The sequence below is a fragment of the Vipera berus genome (assembly GCF_964194415.1).
Source record: "Vipera berus genome assembly, chromosome: 17".
NCBI classification, from domain to species: Eukaryota; Metazoa; Chordata; class Lepidosauria; order Squamata; family Viperidae; genus Vipera; species Vipera berus.
The window spans coordinates 2,127,715-2,146,770 of NC_138220.1; the positions used below are offsets into that span (position 1 = coordinate 2,127,715).

General features: G+C 47.7%; 2 protein-coding genes across 3 annotated transcripts; both read right to left on the reverse strand.

Annotated features, from left to right (window-relative positions):
- Positions 1-202: 202 nt before the first annotated feature.
- On the reverse strand, positions 203-15,146 carry PANK4 (pantothenate kinase 4 (inactive)). Of its 2 annotated transcripts, XM_081341391.1 has the most exons (19): positions 14,725-15,146; positions 12,982-13,064; positions 12,045-12,253; positions 10,674-10,857; positions 10,283-10,375; positions 9,887-10,040; positions 8,936-9,117; positions 8,659-8,740; positions 7,960-8,060; positions 7,461-7,616; positions 7,111-7,223; positions 6,750-6,837; positions 5,828-5,979; positions 5,217-5,272; positions 4,475-4,524; positions 3,528-3,632; positions 2,414-2,514; positions 1,454-1,522; positions 203-608 (listed from the first exon to the last, which is right to left on the reverse strand). In XM_081341391.1, the coding sequence occupies exons 1-19, from the start codon at positions 14,837-14,839 to the stop codon at positions 389-391; spliced, it is 2,313 nt and encodes a 770-aa protein (XP_081197517.1). In that variant the 5' UTR covers positions 14,840-15,146; the 3' UTR covers positions 203-388. The 2 variants fall into 2 exon arrangements, with proteins under 2 accessions (XP_081197517.1, XP_081197518.1); XM_081341392.1 differs by lacking the exon at positions 3,528-3,632.
- A 1,241-nt stretch (positions 15,147-16,387) lies between these two features.
- Positions 16,388-17,564, reverse strand: LOC308675853 (uncharacterized protein). Its single transcript, XM_081341457.1, has 3 exons — positions 17,329-17,564; positions 17,066-17,203; positions 16,388-16,794 (listed from the first exon to the last, which is right to left on the reverse strand). Exons 1-3 carry the CDS (start codon positions 17,456-17,458, stop codon positions 16,694-16,696), a joined length of 369 nt encoding a protein of 122 aa, XP_081197583.1. The 5' UTR covers positions 17,459-17,564; the 3' UTR covers positions 16,388-16,693.
- Positions 17,565-19,056: the final 1,492 nt, after the last annotated feature.

The following is a 19,056-nucleotide window of genomic DNA, read 5'->3' on the forward strand; positions in this document are numbered from 1 at the left end:
ATGTAATTGGCTAGTTCAAATGTAAGCTAAAATATAGATTATATAGATTAAAAAAAAGCTTTTCAGGACATTTCAGTGCAAGCATCTCACACACACACACACACACAACCCAGGGGGGAAAAAACAGGAAAATCAAAACTTTTGCCATCACAAATATTGCATTAAATTCAAGAAACACAGACACACACGCACACACATGGAGTGAGTGATAGCTGGTTTCTTTTAAGTCACAAAAGCACAATATAAATACAGAGGTGTGTGCAGAGAGAACTCATTTTCCCTGTGGTAATAAAAATACATTCTTTACAATTAAAATTGTAACTAGTGCAAGTCCTTTTCCAGCCGCTGCTGGTGAAGCTCACCCCCTCCTGTTCCCTCTTGGGGTTCATCAGGAGGATTTGAGGGGAACTTCGTACTTGAAAATCACGCTGAAGATCTTCCCACCCAGTCGATCGGCCAGCCAAGAATTTTTGAGTACAGCCAGCTTAAGGCTCTCACACTTGAACTTTGCGTGGTAGTTGGTGTGGATAGCCCGGCCCATCCCTTCGATGATCACCAGGTCGGTCTTCCGCTCTCGGACCAAGTTAGCCAGGCCCTTGTCCAGACGGCTGTGAAAATCAAGAGGATGAGGATTAAATTACGGCCAAAAGGGGACAGTTGGCTCAATTGTGGTTTAATGGATTGGGATCCATTAAAAGATCCCTTAAAAGATCTCGCTCCCACCTTTAGTTAATTTTAAACCCTTGATATAGCTAGGTGTGTACAGCCCTGGAAAAGTAGGCAGTGTCAGCACCGCTGCCCCCTTTAAGATTCTTTTTTAAGGTTTTTATAATAAGCAACTGCAAATTGGGAGAATTTTTCAGAAAGAGCTGGAGTTGCCAATTTATCTAATACGACTTCGTAGGATCTTTGAAAAAAAGATTTACGGAGCAGGGTTGGCAGGCTTTGAGCTTCTGAGCTCTGGGTCTGTTCAGTCGTTTCCAAACAATGCAGGCGGCCTCGGTTGTGTATGTGCCAAAGGATGGCTTTTTCGCACTTAGCTAATTTTAATAATTATTTAATAAAATAAATGTGCTTTTAATGGGCAAAGAAGAGCCGGCTGTGCCCTCTGGTGACTTAATTTGGAGGCAGGCACTTACAGAAGAAAAGTTGGAGGGAGGGATGGCAAAAGACCCCAAAGGCTGCAGTTCTAACTAAACGAAGATAGCAACGTATTGTTTTCAAATATCTTTGTCAAATGGCGATCCAATTGAACCAGATAATTTCTCTTGGGAAAGGCATCTCTTCTTAGGAGAGGGGGAGGGGCCACGAGCGCCTGCCAGAAAAAATTCAAATCCCAGAATTCCCTAGCCAGCAAGGCTGCAGTAAGGAATTCGGGGGGGGGGAGTTTACTTTCAGAAGCCGATTCTTAACGTTTATTGATAATTTTACAACAACTAGGATGATGACAAACCTGAGATCCAAGCAGGGTGAACTGCAGCCAGTCTGGACCAAAAGGAGCCTCTCTTCTTTCAGGGCAGACCTAAAGAGAGAAGGGGGGAGGACAAAAACTCAGCCTGTGGGATAAACATCCAGCGAAGTTGCCCAGCATCGGGGCAACCTTGGAAACAGAGCTGGCTAGCAAAGATGGGAGGATCTCGGTAAGAGGCAAACAAGGAGACACGCTTCAGTGTGCAGTTTTCCCATAGCCAATTTTAGCAAAGCCCTTGAGGAAATGCATAAGTACATTTGCAAGTATAAAACAAACGCTGCTTTATACTTGATCAAACGAAATTCGCAGATCTGGTTCTCCATATTTCGCTACCATCTATAAACATTTCTATCATCTATCATCTATCTGTGGGTCTATCTGTCATTTATATCATCTATTATCCATATCTATATATATCATCTATCATCTATCTATACCTATCTACCTATCATCTCTCACTTATCTATCTACAGGTCTTATCATGCATTCTATCCCTCCATCCATCCCTCTTATCATCCATTCTTCTACATCTCTACATCTCCAGCTACATCTCCCTCTCATCTATTTCTCCATCATCCATCCACCCATCCACCCATCCACCATCTAGCCTTCCTTCCTTCCTTCCTTCCTTCCTTCCATCCATCCATCCATCCATCCATCCTTCCATCTATCCTCTGCTGTATCTGTCGGAGGGCCCCTCTAAATTGGGTCTGGATTTTGTTTTTCAAAATATTACGTCACTTATGTTCGAACATTTTGATCTTCATCTAACAAAGAAGGTTTCATTTAACAAACTTCATTCCGTCTATTATTTGTGTACGGTGAAAAAAATGAAACTTTGCCCATCCTGATGTTTTTCAAGATCTTTTTTCCCTTCTGACCTTTTTGTCTGGATCTAAAGACTGCCTTAAATCGTGCACACCAATTACTAGAAATCCTTACCGAATAACATCATCCATAGCCGCAATCCTCTCCACCACAAGCAAGGATTCGTTATACGTGACGTCATTCAGAGCAGGACCTGAATTGCAAGCCAAAATAACCTGGTATTGCAAAGGAGAGGGAGAGGGGGAGAGAGAAAGAGGGAGAATGTGACATACAGAGAGGGAGAGAGAGAGAAAGGAAAGGACATTTTGGATTAGCACTCTTCATGACACACAGGGATGTTTGATTCACTTTAAATTGGAACTGAAATATATTCTGGCACATTTGCACCCACGCTTCCCTCAGGGACTTTGGAACGAGGAACACCAACACCATTTTGGGGGACAAGCTAAATTCTCAGGCCAGTGAGAATTTCTTTGATCTTGGCCTGTGAGGCAAGAAGACCAACAAATACAATTGATATTACTGTTGCGGGGGGGGGAGAGTTGGTTGGTCCAGAAATGAAAAAGGGGTCTCACCTTCACTACTATCCGGAAAACGTTTGCAAGACACTCCAAGAAGAATTTATGGAAGCTAGAAACTGCCTTTTTTTTTGACCAATGCCTTGTTAATGTTAACTCACTGGCAAATAATCGATATTTGGTTTATATCAATTGATAGCTGAGGGTTTTAAGGGATGTCTCTCTCTCTCTTCCTCCTGTTGCAGACCCCCATTTAAAGTTAGCTCCTCTCAGAGCTGCAGGAGTCTTCAACCCCAAAAGGAAGAGGACAAAGTTGTGGGTTTTGTGTCGCGAGCTTCAAGGGTGGAAGAAAAACCTCTTTCTCTTTCCAAGTCATGATTTTGACCAGCATCTTCCCTGGAACTAAGTTATTTTTATTTGCTGCTAGCAAGCTGGTTAAAAACTCATCCGAGGTAAAAGGTGGTATTTCCACTAATTGTTTTTAAGGTGGGATTAAACGGTATCTTTTTTTCCCCCGCATCTGTTTTTTTATATAGTTCCTATAAAAAACAAAGCAGTTCATTTTCTTTCTAGTCTTTTGCTAACTGGGTGCAAAAAAAAAAAAACCCCTTTCCCTCCCCCCCCCACCAATTTTTCCAGGTTTTTTTTTTCCAGGCCTTCCCGCAAGACCTTCCGGGCCTTTCACCTTAAGATGCCAGAATATTACTGACCTCCGTGCCCCTACAGAGCAATTCCCTAATAAAAGGGAAGACGCCTAAGATGATATCAATTCCACTGTTATCTGCAAAAATTAAGGCACATTTATGAGGTGGGGCCTGCGAAAGGAAAAAGAGACGCATCAGAGAACTCGGAGACAAATCGGGTTCCTCACATTTGGCCACGGATCACCCAGTGGCCTCTTTTCAAGTCAGGCTACGCTGCCGGGAGAAAGCCAAAATCTGGGGAGGCAGGTCGAAGGGACCCAAAGCCACCCCTTCAAAAAAAGAAAGAAAGAAAGAAATAGAGAAAGAAAAGGAAGGAGAGAGGGTAATATCTCAATCCCCTGGAATTTCTGGACTATTCTTGAATTTTGCAAGGAAACTGTACGAGGTTCCTTTTTTTTTGTCACATGAGACGAGTGGGAAGTCTTGACAATTAGAACAAACAGTTCCTTCGGTGGGTGGGGTGTCACCCTCTTCTGTACTTAGACAAGAGCCCCCCCCTTTTGATGCTCCATCCCAATGTCCACTTGAGGAGTGGGACAGCAGAGACAATGTGCAAACAGCTGTGGGTCAAGCCCAGTTCAACCTTGTTTGTCTAACAAAAGCTAACTTGGTTCGCTCCAGAAAGTCAGTCTTATAAAAGACAAGAGTCTTGTGGTGTCTTAAAAAACTAGCCCAGTGTTTCTGAACCTCAGCAACTTTGAGAAGGGGGAGGGGGCGACTTCAACTCCCAGAATTCCCCAGCCAGCCATGAATTCTGGGAGTTGAAGACACACACACACCCATCTCAAAGTTGCCGAGGTTCAGAAACACTGGGCTAGCCAATAGGTTTTCGCTCCCGCTCAAAAGGACGGAACTCGTAAGATAATTTCATATAGTCCTCCCCTTTCTCCACCCTCTGCCCCAACGGCCCACCCGCCCACCCCCCAAAATGGCGGTTGAAGGATTGTGCATACCTTGAGCCGTTCCACCCACTCACTGTACGAATCCACGAGCCAAGGACGCTCTGGGAGTCAGGAAGGGGAAAAGGTGAAGAGAAAAAGAGAGAGAGAGAGAGAGAGAGAGAGAGAGAGAGAAAATAAGATGATCAATTGTCAGAAGAACTCACAGTGCACTGAGAAGACCACGACATCCAGCTAAAGAAAGAGTGGATTTTAGAAAAGTACAACATAAACGCTTGGCAGAACATTGCAAAGGCTCAACCTGATTGGGAGAGGGGTGCCCCTACTCTACCCTAGACTCCGAGGGTCCTCAATCTTGGCAACTTTAAGTCCTGTGGACCTCAACTCCCAGAATTCCTCAGCCAGCTTGCTGCTCTACTCAACATCCAGAGATCAAGCAAGCTTCTCCAGAGAGGCCTGGAGAAGCTGCAACAGGATTGAAAAAAGTGACTTTTCGTGCTTACGGCCTTTTTGCAGCATCCACCCCCCGGGTCACGTGATCCAAATCCGGGCACCTGGCAACCGGTTCGTATTTATGACGGCTGCAGTGTCCCCGGTGTGTGTGTGTGTGCGTGTGTGTGTCACACGATCCCCTTTTGCGACTTCCTGGCCAGCAAAGTCAATGGGGGGAGCCGGAATTCGCTTCCCAAGCGTGTGACTAGCTTAAGAAGCGCAAGGATTCGCCTTAACAACCGTGGGCGGAAAGAGTGTCATATGGGGCAAAACTCTTGAGCTCACGTTTCTCCCCTCCCAGTACCTTGTAATTTTTCCTTGGCTTCTTGGAATCCAAACTGGGGCTCCGTTTCGAGGACGCTGGCGGTGGGGAAAAGCCGGAGGAGGAGAGGGGAAAAAAGAGAGAGAGAGAGAGAAAGGACAGCACACAGGTGAGGAAACCAGGCAGGGCAGCAACACATTTCCTGCTACTGTTCTGTGGAAATAAAAAAAAAGCCCTGGGTCCCTCACCAGAAAAGCTCCCCAAGGGATCAGAATAAATTAAGATTTCTGAACGGCAAAACAGAGGCTCCGTCGCTGGCCAGCCTCTCTCCTCTGCACGGCAGGGGTGGGGAAGGTGCTTGTAAAGCTCAAAAGCAGGTATTTCCAACGCCAAGGGCTGGGAGCAGATGGTCCTCGGCTTACAACAGTCGGTTTAGTGACCCTTTTTCACACTTAGCGACGGTTGCAGCATCCCCCCATCGTCACAGGATCAAAATTTGGATGTTTAAGCAGGGGGTTGGACTAGAAGACCTCAAGGGTCCCTCCTAACTCGTTGTTACTGGCTCATATTTACAATGGCCGCGGTGTCCCCGGGGCTGTGTGATCTTCTGATTTTCCTCCTAGCCCACCCCACCCCCAAATCCCCAGACCTACTCCGAGACGGCTTTGGCCCCCCAGTCGAAGACGTTTCCAGCCAGGAGCCCCTTCACCAGGGCGAACTGCCTCTCCTCCCAGGCCAGGGAATCCAGGGACTCAATCACCCCCTGGTAACACCGGAGGGCGATGCCGTTTTCTTTCTGCTTTATCTGAGAGAGAGAGGGAGGGTCAGGGAGAGGGAGAGGGAGAAACACAAGGCAAGCTCAGAGGGGAAGGGGATTCCTAGCACAGACCCTGGCTGCTGGGATGGTCTTTCGAAACCTAGTCTGACCAGGAGTTGGGTGAGGGCTGGAGGTTCCAGGTAACTCAGAGAATCCAGGATTATCGGGTTCCAGGCTGAGAGGAGCCTGGTCAAAATGTAACAGGAGGGGCAGTGCATGGACCCCCAGGGACAGAGACTCTAGACCTTCCAACTTGCTCTGGCAGCTGGTGCCAAACGTTTTCTGCTCCTCCGTTCTTTCCTTGCTGATATTGGATGCCCCTAATAGTCCTGCTTTTCTATTCTGAGCGTCACGGAGGGAGTGCAGAGTGCAGAATCTCCCTCCTGATTCTGGAGAGTCTTCCCCAGTTGCAACTGAGTGTCTCTCTTGAGCTACAGGAGGCAGAATAAATTCCTTCCTTCCTTCCTCCCTCCCTCTCCCCTTCCCTCCCTTCTTCCATCATTTTCTTTCCTTCCTTCCTCCCTCCCTCCCTCCCCTCCTTCCTTCCTCTCTCTCTAGCCCTCCTTCCTCAGCCATCTTCTTTCTCCCTTTTTCCCTTTCCTATCTATCTTCCTTCTTGTCCTCCTTCATTCTTTCCCCTTCTCTCTCTTTCTCCTTCCTTACTTCCCCAAGGGGATGGGGTTGGGGAAGCAACACTGGGTCATGGCTCAAAAGATATGGGACCGCACTCCAGGGCAGTGAGGAAGAGGAGGCCTTACCTTGGAGTAGGGATCAGGGAAGTTAAATTCATTCAAACAGTGTTCCCTTGTATCCAATAAACTTCTAACTGTTAGGGTGCCGTATGCGCTGAGAAGGAAAAAGGAGGAGAAAAGAATCAGTTATATTTGGTGGGGGGGAAGGGTCTTCTGCCCTTTAAATCCACCCCTGGCTAATTTATGAGCTACGGCTCACTCTTGCTTTAAATTAATGGAAGGCCAGCCAGAAAAGTTTGCTTGTAGCTCCTGAACCAGCGGCCGGCAGAACATGTGAAGATGGAAAATATAGAACTAGGGAATCGCTAAATAGGATGATTCCCCCCCCCACACACACACACCCAAAAAAGCCCCAGCCCCAACTCACAATGGCTGCTGTCGGAGCGTTTGGAGCTTGTCCCAGTACTTGTGTCGGAATTTCTCAGCTCGCTCGGCCGCATCGACCGAATCGGGCTGGCTGGCTGCGGCACGTTTGGCAACCTGGCCGGGGAACGAGAGAGAGGAGGAAAAGCTTTTAATACAAGGGGCTGAACTGAGCCAGATTCTTCCTCTGGGTTAATGGGCCACACGCCCATTAATGGAGGATATATTCACCGATTCTCCTTCTGGCTGCCCTAAAACATGCAAGCTGGGGAAAGGTCTAAGAAAGGAGATGGGAGCGTTACAAGGGGTGCACTTCCTCATGGCTCCATCCTCACCCCAACAACGGGTCCTCACCCCATCCAAAGCCTCCTCAAAGCACGAGAGCCAATACTGCCGGGCCAGGACGTCGTCAGCGAGATCCACAGTGTCTGCGACGTAAGTGGAGGGATCCTGCAGCAAGGGTAGATTCACCAGCATTCGCTCCAGACGGTCCATTTCCAGCATGTCGAACTGGGGGTGGGAGGGGAGAGAATGCAGTGTGAGCAGGATGGTCAAAGATGATAGATAGATAGATAGATAGATAGATAGATAGATAGATAGATAGATAGATAGATAGATAGATAGATAGATAGACAGACAGACAGACAGACAGATTCTCCACAAAGATTGATTTCAAAACAAAGGAGGTTTGACGCATTCATTTTGGTTCAGTTTTAAAACAATTGGGGAAGGAGACCGGTTTCCATTGTTCCATTTGAAAAAGGACCCGTCAGGCCTAGAGACCATCAAGCGGGGAGCTCTGTTTAGGGATGTGGGATGAAAGCTGAGCTTTTTCTAGGCCAGGAAGACTCACTGTGCCACTTCGTTCCCGCTGCATGGGGCAAACGTCGGGCGACGTGCTCAGAAGGCCTGAACTGCTAGCGTAGTTCTCTCCCCAGCTGTATAAATTGGGGTCTTGGGAGGGGCGGGGGGGAGAAAGAGAGAAAGAAAAAAAAATAAGATATCCCAGCATATGCCAAAGCAGTCCTATTTTTTTATTTTTTTAAAAAAAGTTATCAGCATTTTGTTTTTATTTTTCAAGGAAACAGGATATTGGATGGGAATACAGCCATCCCTTCAGATCGCTTAAAGGATTGATTCTTCTTTTAGAGAGAGACTGGAGAACCAAGGGGATGAACGGATCCACCCGGCTTAATTTTTCGATCAAAAGTTAATGAAGTGAATCACCTGGAAGTTAGGTTGCGTGTCTAGTTAGGTAGCACGCACTTGTGTAATTTTTGAAGGGCTGTTAGGCAAAAGCACACACACACACACACACACACACACACACACAAAGAGAGGTCCGGTGGAGCGGACCCCGAGCCGAGGGAGGCTTCTCACAGGCAGATAACCAACACGGAAATCCACTCTGTATCGGCTGAACTTGGCCGAACCTTTCAAGCCCCCCCCCCACCGGAATAAGAGACTGGGGCCTAAAAACCCACTCTGGGGAGGGGGGGAGAGGTGCCCTTACTTTGGGGGAGGGGGGCCAGAAGAGAGAGGGGCTGCTTACTGTCTTGCTCTGCTCCTTTTAAGAAAGCGCCTATCGCTCCCAGGTAGCCTTCGTGCCTCAGGAACAAAGCCTGAACTTCACCCTGCCGTAACAAGAGACACAGGTGTTAGCGGGAACACCCCGAGGAGCAGCGGCTCTACATTTACAACGCTGAGCAAAAGGCTCAGAGGAGGCAGCTTGTCAGGTTGCTTCAGGCCCAAACCCTTCACCTCACCCCTCCCCCTGTCCATGGCTTGCCACCCTGCTACCAGTATTCCGGATACTAATTTCTTGCTACCTTGGAGAAGAAGTTAATGCTGTAGGTGATGGTCCGCATGGTGGCGGGGTGACCCCGGATGAAGAAACCGCCAAAGTAGATTTTGTTCAGGTTGTGGAGCTTGGCGTGCAGGCAAGCCAGCTGCCCGATGTCGTTGCTGATCATGTGCAGCAAACTTTTGGCCATGTCTTCTTTGGAAAAATCTGAGAAGGGCGCAAGAGGGGAGGGGAGGGAGGGAGGGGCAGATCGAGCCCCCCACCCAAAAGATGTGGGTCAACTAATGGAATCCCAAAGGCATTTTTTTTTCCAGGAGGCAACTGGACTTTCTTGGTTTTCTTTTGAAGACGTTTCACTTTTTCAGCTCTGACCGGATGGTGGGGGAATGCGAGAATTTATACTCCTTGCAGACAGCCGGTCATTTGCATCCTTTCAGAGAGTCGTTGAGGCCATTTGGAGGCTTGTCTGTGACCTCAGGGTCACCTGAGTGGTGCAAATGGGTGTGGAGCCTCCTTAGAACTCATGAAAGGACTGTGTTGTAGACTGGAGATGGATGATGTCACATCCCTCCCCCTCTGTCGAGGGAGGGCTGTTCAATTCAATTTCAAATATATAAATCCCTCCATTCCCCCACCATCCAGTCAGAGCTGAAGCAGCTTCTTGGATAAGAAGCGAAACGTCTTCAAAGAAAAACAAGAAAGTCCAGTGGCCTCCTGGGGAAAAAAAACACACCTTTGGGACAACCATGACCTTCATGACTGAGAATCTCCATTGTCAATTAATGGAAGATTGCCGAATTTTATTCAGGATGAGATTCAGGGAAAGAACCAAAGAGGGTACTGAGATACTGATCTGGAGAATGTAAAATAAAATAAAATAAAAAGGCCCTTAATTTTAACGGGCAGAGCGAGCCAACCCCTTAACAGACACCCCACGTTTGAGTGGACCGAAGAATAAAAGGTTGAAAAGTCCCACCTTTGTCTGCCGTGGAAGATTTCCCGAAGCTGCTGGCTATCAGGTTGCCGCTCAGCCCGAGGGTTTGGTACGCCCCGCCGTATATATCCTTCACCAGCATGTCGACGTTGGTGTGCTGGCCCTTGGAAGCAAGCTGCAGCAATTCATCAAACTTCTAAAAATGGAAATCCCAAAGGTCAGTCAGGTGAACCACCTGGAAGGATGGGTATTCCTCGACACCAGTCTGTTTTTTTTTCTTTTCATGCCTTGTCTGTCTATCCGTCCGTCTATCTATCCATCTGTCTATCCGTCCATCTGTCTATCCGTCCCTCCGTCTGTCTGTCTGTCTATCTCTGTCTGCTTAACTTAAGAGCAATCCATCACTCAAATGCCGAATTGCTACGCAGAGAACATTACCTTGGTTTTGGTAAGCAATGCTCCGAGGCCCCAGAAAGTCCCGCCTCCGATGGAACTTCCGCCTATCCATTCAAATTTATCTTCTGTTTCCACCTATCAAAGACAAGGAGCAGATTCTTGCCTAAATCCCACCGCTATTACGTTGATAAGGACATACTGTCTCTTTATGACCTTCTGACAAGCTAAGTCAATGGGGAAGCCGGATTCACTTAACAATCGGGTTAACAACTTAACGACTGCAGAGATTCGCTTAACAAATGTGGCAAGAAAAGTCGTCAAGTGGGGGCAAAACTCATTTAACAACCGTCTCACTTAGCAACAGAAATTTTGGGACTCCACTGTGGTCCTACGTCAAGGATTACCTGTACGCTGATCAACCAGCGGTCCTCACCTTCACGATCGAAACTCCAGAGCCGATATTGACCAGCAGATAGGGGAAAATGTGGGGGTGGTTCATCTGAAACCTGAACTCGGGGTCGGCATCCTTCAGGTAGACGAAGGCCTCGTGGGGGATGTTCTTGAGGACAAAGTTGCAGCCCTTAATTAGACAAGTCATCACATCTTCTTTATCTAATCTAAAACCAGGCGAGGGAAACAACAGGGCTTGTTAGCAGAGCTGCAGAACCAGCTCATCACATCCTCATAAAAAAGCATTGTTGAAGTTTTCTCCAAACCCCCCCCCCAAGAATTTGACTTTTCCTAGTTGCAACCAACAATGCTCTGGAGGAGGGTTCATAGATGGGAGGTCCCGTATGTATGTAGGGAACTGGGGAAGATTTGGGTCCTGGTGGGAATATTTATTTAGTCATTCTCAACCTTGGCAATTCTAAGTTGGCTGGACTCCAACTCCCAGGGTTCTCCACTCGCCTATTCCAGTTTCATTCCAGCACTGATTTGGGGCGACGTTTGTAAAAACTGGCTGCAAATTTCTGCCTCGCCTGCAGACAGGATCTTTTACAACCTTTTCACGCAACTGCTTTCTGCTTCATCAGACAGCCTCTCCCTAAACAGGTGCCCTCCAGAACTCCCAAACTCTTATGCTGCTGAATTTGGGGAGTTGTGGTCTCAACAAATCCCTCTTTTCACCCACCGGGCAATGAAAACATCCACAAATGGGAAGCAGCGGGCCAAAGACTTTAGAGCATTCCCCACAGGTCAGTCTGATGTTGCTTGATCCAATCCTTAATGCTGATCTCTAATTATACAATATCCTGCCTGCTAGTAAAAAATATAAATGTGTAGGTGATCTTCGAGTTATGACTGGCTGCTTAAGGACTGTTCAAAGTTATGACAGACGTATCTGGGGGGCGGGGGGGGGGGGTACTTAAAACCTGGATTCCAAGTTCCAAGGGTTGTACCTCCCTCTGTATTTCAGGCCCTCAGCAACTGGGCACTTTTACAGGTTTTTTTTTATCACGGGACCTCATTTTACAGGGGTTTGGCCAAAAAACGGCACCTAGCAAACCATGGATTCATTTAACGACCATGGTGGCTGCTTTACCGTCGCGGCATCCCACAGAAAAAAGGTCGTTAAAGTTGGGTTGGTGGTGTGGGCGACCAGGACCACTTGCAGGACGCTTCGCAGTGCATAGCTGGTCTTCCCTCCGCCCGCAAGTTCTTAAATGTGCCGGCAAACAGGCCGGGGTGTGTGTGTGTGTGTGTGTGTGTGTGTGTGTGTGTGTGTGTGTTACCAGGCTCAAAGCTTTCCCCCTGGAGGGGGGGAAGGGGGGAATAATGAGTCACGAGACCCATTCGCACTTACTTTAATCCCAGCTTCTTCTCAATAAGTTCTTTGAATTTGTACGCACCACCTCCTGTGGCTTTGATCACTTTCGTTTCGGTGTTGACGAGATGGTCTTTGATGAAATCCAGGCAGGTTTCGATATACGCGTTCTCGAATTTAATGAAATGGAGCCGAGCCGTGATCTCCTCCTGGACGGTGACCTCGTAGGGAGATTCGTGTTCGACATCCTTGGGGAGCAACGACAGAGAGAGTCAAAACTTCCTCGCAGACTCTGGCCCCGAAGCTCTTGTGCTTGTGCAGGGAAGAAGGGAAGCCACGCTCCTCTGGAAGAGAGCTTCTCAAACCCAGCGGCCTTCAGATGTGTGGACTGCAACTCCCAGAATGCCCCAGCCAGCTGGCCCAGGTTGGATTGGTTCCTTTACTTGTTATCAAGGTTGGAACTCAAAGAATGTCACTGCATGGACAGCCAGTCCTCCAGTTAAAACAATTCGTTTAGTGACTGTTCAAAGTTACAGCGGCACTGGAAAAAGGGACTTATGACCGTTTTTCACTCTTACGACTGTTGCGGCATCCCCAGGATCAAAATTAGGACACTTGGCAATCTGGAACTAAGGAGGAATTTCCTGACTGGGAAGACAATTAACCAGAGGAACTGCTTGCCACCAGAAGTTGTGGGCATTCCATCACTCGAGGTTTTTAAGAAGAGACTGGACAACCATTTGTCTGAAATGGTATAGATCTCCTGCCTGAACAGGGGTTTAAACTAGAGATGAGACTCTTAAATCTTACAGGTGTGGGCCCTTTTTTGTCTTATCATATCTGGGCTCCTCTGCCACCCTAAAAAGGTGGCAGAGATGCCCAAATGTGATCACTGGTACCTCCTGCTACAAATCTCTCAGGCTGATGGTGGCTTTTGAGTTTTCTACCAAGCAGTAACAGGAAACCATTGTCTTACCTTGCACGACTGATCGAAGGACTGCACCCTGGCCACTTTGTGTTGCACTGTGGAGTAGTAAGCCAACTTGGCCAATGATCCCCCTGTTGGCAAAACAAACTGTGACTGAGAACAAGCCAATTTGGGAGAGTGATTTGTAGGACTTCCCTGGAAAACCCAAACCATTTGTGGACCATGTGAGCGGGCGCATTTTGCTCCAAAAGTCTCGGCTGAAAAACTCAAAAATAATTGCGATTCTAAGGCTTAAGGATTCAAGTTAACCCAGAAGCAATTTGTTTGGGAGCGCCCCCCCCCATACTGATCTAAAAAAACAAGGGTGGGTTTATGCAGCCCCCACTCTGATACTCTTTTGGAAGGCCCTGAAGACCTGGTTCTGCCAGCGGACCCGGGATACCCAGAGCAAGATGGATTAAATGACTAATATGAGGTGAAGTGTCGCCAGAAGAAGGGAGTTATTATTTCATTGTTTTCATTTCTTTTATAGTGCATTTTTATTTCCTGTAAGCTGCCTTGAATCACTGAGAGAGGGAAGAGAAGGAAGGAGAGAGAAATATACATCAAATTTTAACCACTACCCTGAACTGCCTCAATTAGCAGTCCTGTTGCGTGTGCGTGTGTCCCATTTTCTCAAGAGGACAACAGGCTCAAACCGCTATCACACACAGACCACTTTCTTGTGCAATGCAAAACCAGACATCATGAGGCTTGTCCCTCAGGAGGTTTCAAGAACTGGGGTAAATGGCGAATATCAGCATCTATTTATGCCTATCTGTAAAGGCCAATTCAAAGAATGATTCTTTGCAAGTCGAGAATCACTTGAACAGCAAATGAGGGGATTAAACCATAATGGCTGGATATTTTTATCAGGGTGGGTTTTTTTGGGAGGGGAACATATTTTTCTTGACAGGCCAGGGGGAATTTATATAGGATTTCGGTTCATTGGGAGGTCTATTCACCACCATCCCCCCCGAAAGAGGGGGGTCCTGAAGGGTTTGAAAGAAATCTCACTAGACCCAAAGACAAAACTGGCTGGGGGGGGGGACTAAAGGTGGGGCAGAGGAAACAGCCCATTTTCCTTCTCCCCATCGAAAATTAATTAAATAGATAAAAGGAGGGGGCAATTTAAACTCCTTGCGAATAAGGAGACATTTTTCCTCCCCCCTGAAAAAAAGAAAGGAGCCATATTTCCTTCCCCCCCCCCGCCCCAGGCAGCTAAGGGGGCATTTCCCCCCCCTGCAATATATATATATATATGGAAGCACCCCCAGAACACACATTTTCCCTCTCTGCAAAACGGGGGAGGGAATAGCTGGTGTCCTCCCCGCAATAAAAGGAAGGCCCGTCTAATCCTTCACCCCACCCCCCAAAACACCCAGGATTTGTTTATACCGTCTCCCCGTTGCCCCCCCCCCACAAGCCCTGAAATCCAGAGGGACGCCGGTCTTTGTAGTCTTCTCGCTAGGGCTAAAGCCTGCGGCGGGCGGACGCGGAAACTACCGCTCCCGTCGGGCGCTACGCCGCCCGGCCGAGCGCAAGGCACGCCGGGAGTTGCCGTCCGGCGTCGCCCTCCGCGCCGCTCATCCCTGAGGCGTAGGACTGCAAGTCCCGGCGTGCCCTGCGCGACGCCTCCGTTCTTCTCCCCCTTCGCTTCTCTCGCTGCCTCTCCGAAAGAGAGAGGGAGAAGGGCGAACGGCGGCGGGATGGAATCGGGGAGACGCGCCGGCCCTCAGCCGCCGGGCTTACCGATGTCGATGGCGAAGCGCTTGGCGTTCTCCAGGTTGCGGAAGATCTCGTCCGGCGGCAAGGTGATGCTCCTGTCCAGCCGGCCGCCTCCGCCTCGCCCGGCCCGCTCCGCCATTTTGGACGCATGGACCCTCTTGCTGCTGCGCGGCCGACCTCATTAGACATGCAAATCTATGCGCATACGTTTTGCATGGTAATATCAAGGGAGGGGAAAGGAGGCCGAGACGCAAGCCCTGCCCTGAAGTGGGTGGGACGCCGAGTGGCTCCGCCCATGACAGCCTGAAGGTCCGCCCACCTGGTTTTCGCTTTCAAAATAAAGCCCGGCGGGAGACCTCATTGTGTACTAGAGGCTTATTTTTTCCAATCAACATTTATGGTGATGTTTTTTATGGGAGTCTTATCGATATAAATTTAATAAAAATAAATAAATAAATAAATATTTTAATAACATTCATGATTTGTGTATGGCTCTCCTCATCCAATAGTAAGAATTGGGGTTTTAGATGACAAATTGAAGCATCCCCTTTGAACCTCAATGAGGTCCTGCAGCTTGGAGCAAATCAGATCGTGCAAGGAGGCTGGATTTCATTTTCCTGGGCATGTGACCGGTTGATTTTATTATTATTTTTCCTTGATTTCAATGAGCTTTTTATTTCCCTTGGAAGGGAATGCAATTAAACTGCTTAAGGTCCCCTTTCTGAGGAATTGGCCTTAGTGAGTTCCTTTGTGAATAAACCCAACTCGATTGCATCTCTAAATACACTTGGAATTAGATTTTAAAAATGCCTAGGCATAAAAGCTCTTTTTAAGTGTTTCAAAACTTGTTCCCCAAAGCTGCATCTTTTCCATGCAAGAAAGCAGAGCATAATTGCAACATGGATCCACTTTAAGGAAGGTATCTGAACCAGCTTGATTTGATTTCCAAACAAATAAAAAACAGCGGAAGTCATGCATACAAAAAAAAACATATTTGGGTTATATTTTGGTTTTTTCCTTTTTTTAAAAAAAATTGCCAAGCAATCTACAAACAGAAATCTTTCTGTAAACTGTAATGAAATTAATTTAATTAAAAAGACCCCTGCAACTGTATAGTAACCAACGTAGAAATGCAGTGTACAAATGCAATCAAAAGATCAATAGTTATAAATTCATTCTAAAACTGCAGACTAACTTGGGAGTAAACATCACTGGACACAATAGTTGTTTTTGCAACACCCTAAGCCATGATGGCTTCAGTAATTTCTTCATTAAACCACCAACCCCCTCTTTATCCTGTTCAGAATAAGGCACTTGGATGCACTGACGTGGATGAAAAGCAAATTTTTATTTATTTTTCTCCCCTTCCCCATTACTGTGCAAAAGCTTAAAACTGTGGCCGCTCGTAGCAGGGTACAAATTTCGACGCATATTTACAATACATCAACAACAATTTCGTCCTGCAAGGACTATAAAACAAGTACATCTGTATAACACACACACCAGCAAAAAAGAGTGAGTGGAAATACAATTTGTACATCCCGCCTTCGTTCAACTTTGCCCGAACAAAAGCCAGCCCATGGGGCTGTTACCGTCGTTCCTATAAGGACGCACAACTTAGCTTGGGCCTTTATCAAAGGCCTTTGTTCAACTTGGTGAACACAACCGCTCCCCTTTCGAAAGCCAACCCATTTCCAAGAATGCAATAAACATGTCGTCTTGGCAGATAAATGCAATGTACCAATCTCTCAGAAAGTCTAAAAAGCTTCCGAGCGAAGGAAGGAAGGAGATGGAATGGAAGGGAGGGAGGGAGGGGGAAAGAAGGAAGCTTCCAAGGATGAGAAACACTGACTTAGAAGTCTGAGGACAGCAATGCATACAGCAGATCAAGCCCTCTGGATTATCCGGCAGGGGTCCAAGAAAATCCCACCCATTCCCAAACTGGCTTCTGCCCCTGATGTCTTTTCTGAGTCGGTCCCTTCGGGGGAAGCCGTCAGCGTTGGGGAAAAGATTTAAGAGCTGGTCCAGCGGTGGGCTGCACAGTCTTCGCCAAGAAGGTGCCATCGTCCTGGTTCAAGGTGGAATGTATTCTCCCTGTGAAAAAGTAAAAAAAGAAAAAAAAATAGAATTTAAAGAAGTGATTCTGGGACAGGTGACAAAGGACTTCGTTATTGAAAGAAGGTGATTTTGCTCTAGCCTATCCTGATTCTTAACTCCTTGGGAAGGAAGGAAGGAAGGAAGAACAGGGAGGGAAAGAAGGAAGGAAATAGAAGGGGAGGGAGGAAAGGAAGGAAGGAGATAGAAAGGGAGGGAGGGAGGGGAGCAGAGGAAGGAAGGGAGAAGAAATAATCAGCTGTCCACTCACCATGGCTGTATTTTGGGGACCAGATGATCAAGTCTCGGTTCTTTCCAAAGTGGTCTCTGCAGAAGTCATTCTTCATCCCTCTTTCACATGCTGGCTTCTGCACCATCATGGCTTCGCTTGGTCCATCATGGCTACTTGCTACACCACAAACAAGCAGAGAGAGACAATTAGACCCCACTTTTTCTCTTCCCTTCCGAGTCCACCTCCTAGCCAAACTTAGAAAGACTCCAGGTGGGAAAAGGGGAGAAAAATAAAATACTTACAGGCTTCCTCCCTGGAGAGGTCCGGGAAGACGCCATGCGGCCTGCCCAAACCAGCATTCCAAGCCAATCTCTGGTTTGTCAGTGCGGTGGGGAAACGGACAGGCTTCTCTTTATACCCCGGCAGTGGCATTCAAGAGCCTGGGTTCAGCCAGGCTTGGCGTTTCCCACACTCCTGTCCAATCCTCACCCTTCTCCTGGACAATAGCAAGCTCCTCTATTATGGGATGGTAAATTAACTGTGAATCGCCGCCAGAGAATAGCCAGATCCCTGAGGAGCAGGTGGTCGGTTTGAATAACAAGAAGGGCTCCAAAGATCAGGGGGGAAAAAACCCCCAAAAACGTGGGAAATAGCCTGGGCTATTATTATGGGATTGTGGGAGCTTGGTGCTGGAAATGTCCTGGGGCTCAAGCGCTGCCTACACCCCCCCACACACACACACCCCTAAAAAATTAAGCACCAGAAACCAGCGCTTGAAAAGGCACACTTCTGTTGTTGCGCAATCCCTCCAGGATGCAGTATTTAGGCTTTTTATTAAATTTGGGGGGGGGGATGTCTATGAATGATCAGGCTGCGACATTTTTTAAAAAAAAGAACTTATTTTTTTTTAAAAAAGAAAACATCTGTTTTGCAAGAGTGGGGGGAAAGATTGGTTGGGGGGAAATATTGGAAGAAAATTTGGCTGCGGAACCCGCTAGTCAGAGTGAGAGTGGAGGGTGAATTGTAAGAGGCAATTTTGAGGGAGGAACACAGTCGCTAGACCTCAAGTTACGACCAGAAGGGAGGCTGAAATTTCCGTGGCTAAGTGAGTTTCGCTCCCATTTTACGCCTTCCCGCGATGGTTAAGCGAAACACTACAGCTGGTAAGTTAAGTCACCCGGTGGTTGACTTTGCTGGTCAGGAGGTCTCAAAAGGGGATCCTGTGACCCTCCCGGGGACACTCTGTGACCGTCACAAAGGTGATCAGGTGATCTTGGGACACGGCAACGGTCGCAAGTATGAACCAGTTGCCAAGCGTCTGAATTTTTGATCGCAGGGATGCTGCAAAGGGCGTAACTCTGAAAAAAAAAAGTCACTTGCCGTTGGGACATGGGACTGTCATTAAATCAACTGTCGTAAGTTGAAGGCTACCTGTAAATAGCAAAAGTGGGTCAGGTAGGAAGGAGTTGGGGGGGGGTGTCTCTCCCTGAGGAACAGGATTACCGTCCGCATGGCTTGCGTTCAGATGTTACAATGGAGGATGGAACACAAGGGAAACAAGGAGAAGGAAGGAGTCCTAGAGCAGCATCAGGAGCAGGATAGGAAATACATCACCAAGGGCAGGGGTCGGCAACCTCGGCTCTTTTATGACTCGTGGACTTCAACTCCCAGAATTCCTGAGCCAGCATAGCTGGCTCAGGAATTCTGGGAGTTGAAGTCCACGAGTCATAAAAGAGCCGAGGTTGCCGACCCCTGACCAAGGGGGAAGGCCCTGGTAGACCCAATTAGCATATTGGTATTTTCCCAATCACAGCCACGGGGTGGCAGCACACTCCCCTCAATTTGAGGCAAGATGGAGGAGATATTTTAAAGGTGCGGGAGATTTATTTCCCCGCAGCCTATCCAGAAATATAGCCCTGTGAGTTATAATATGGGTAGTCCTCGGTTTACGACCCACCAATCCATTGCTAAGCAAGACAGCGAGGAACTGAGTTCGGCCTCATTTTACAACCTTTCTCGCCACCGTTCTT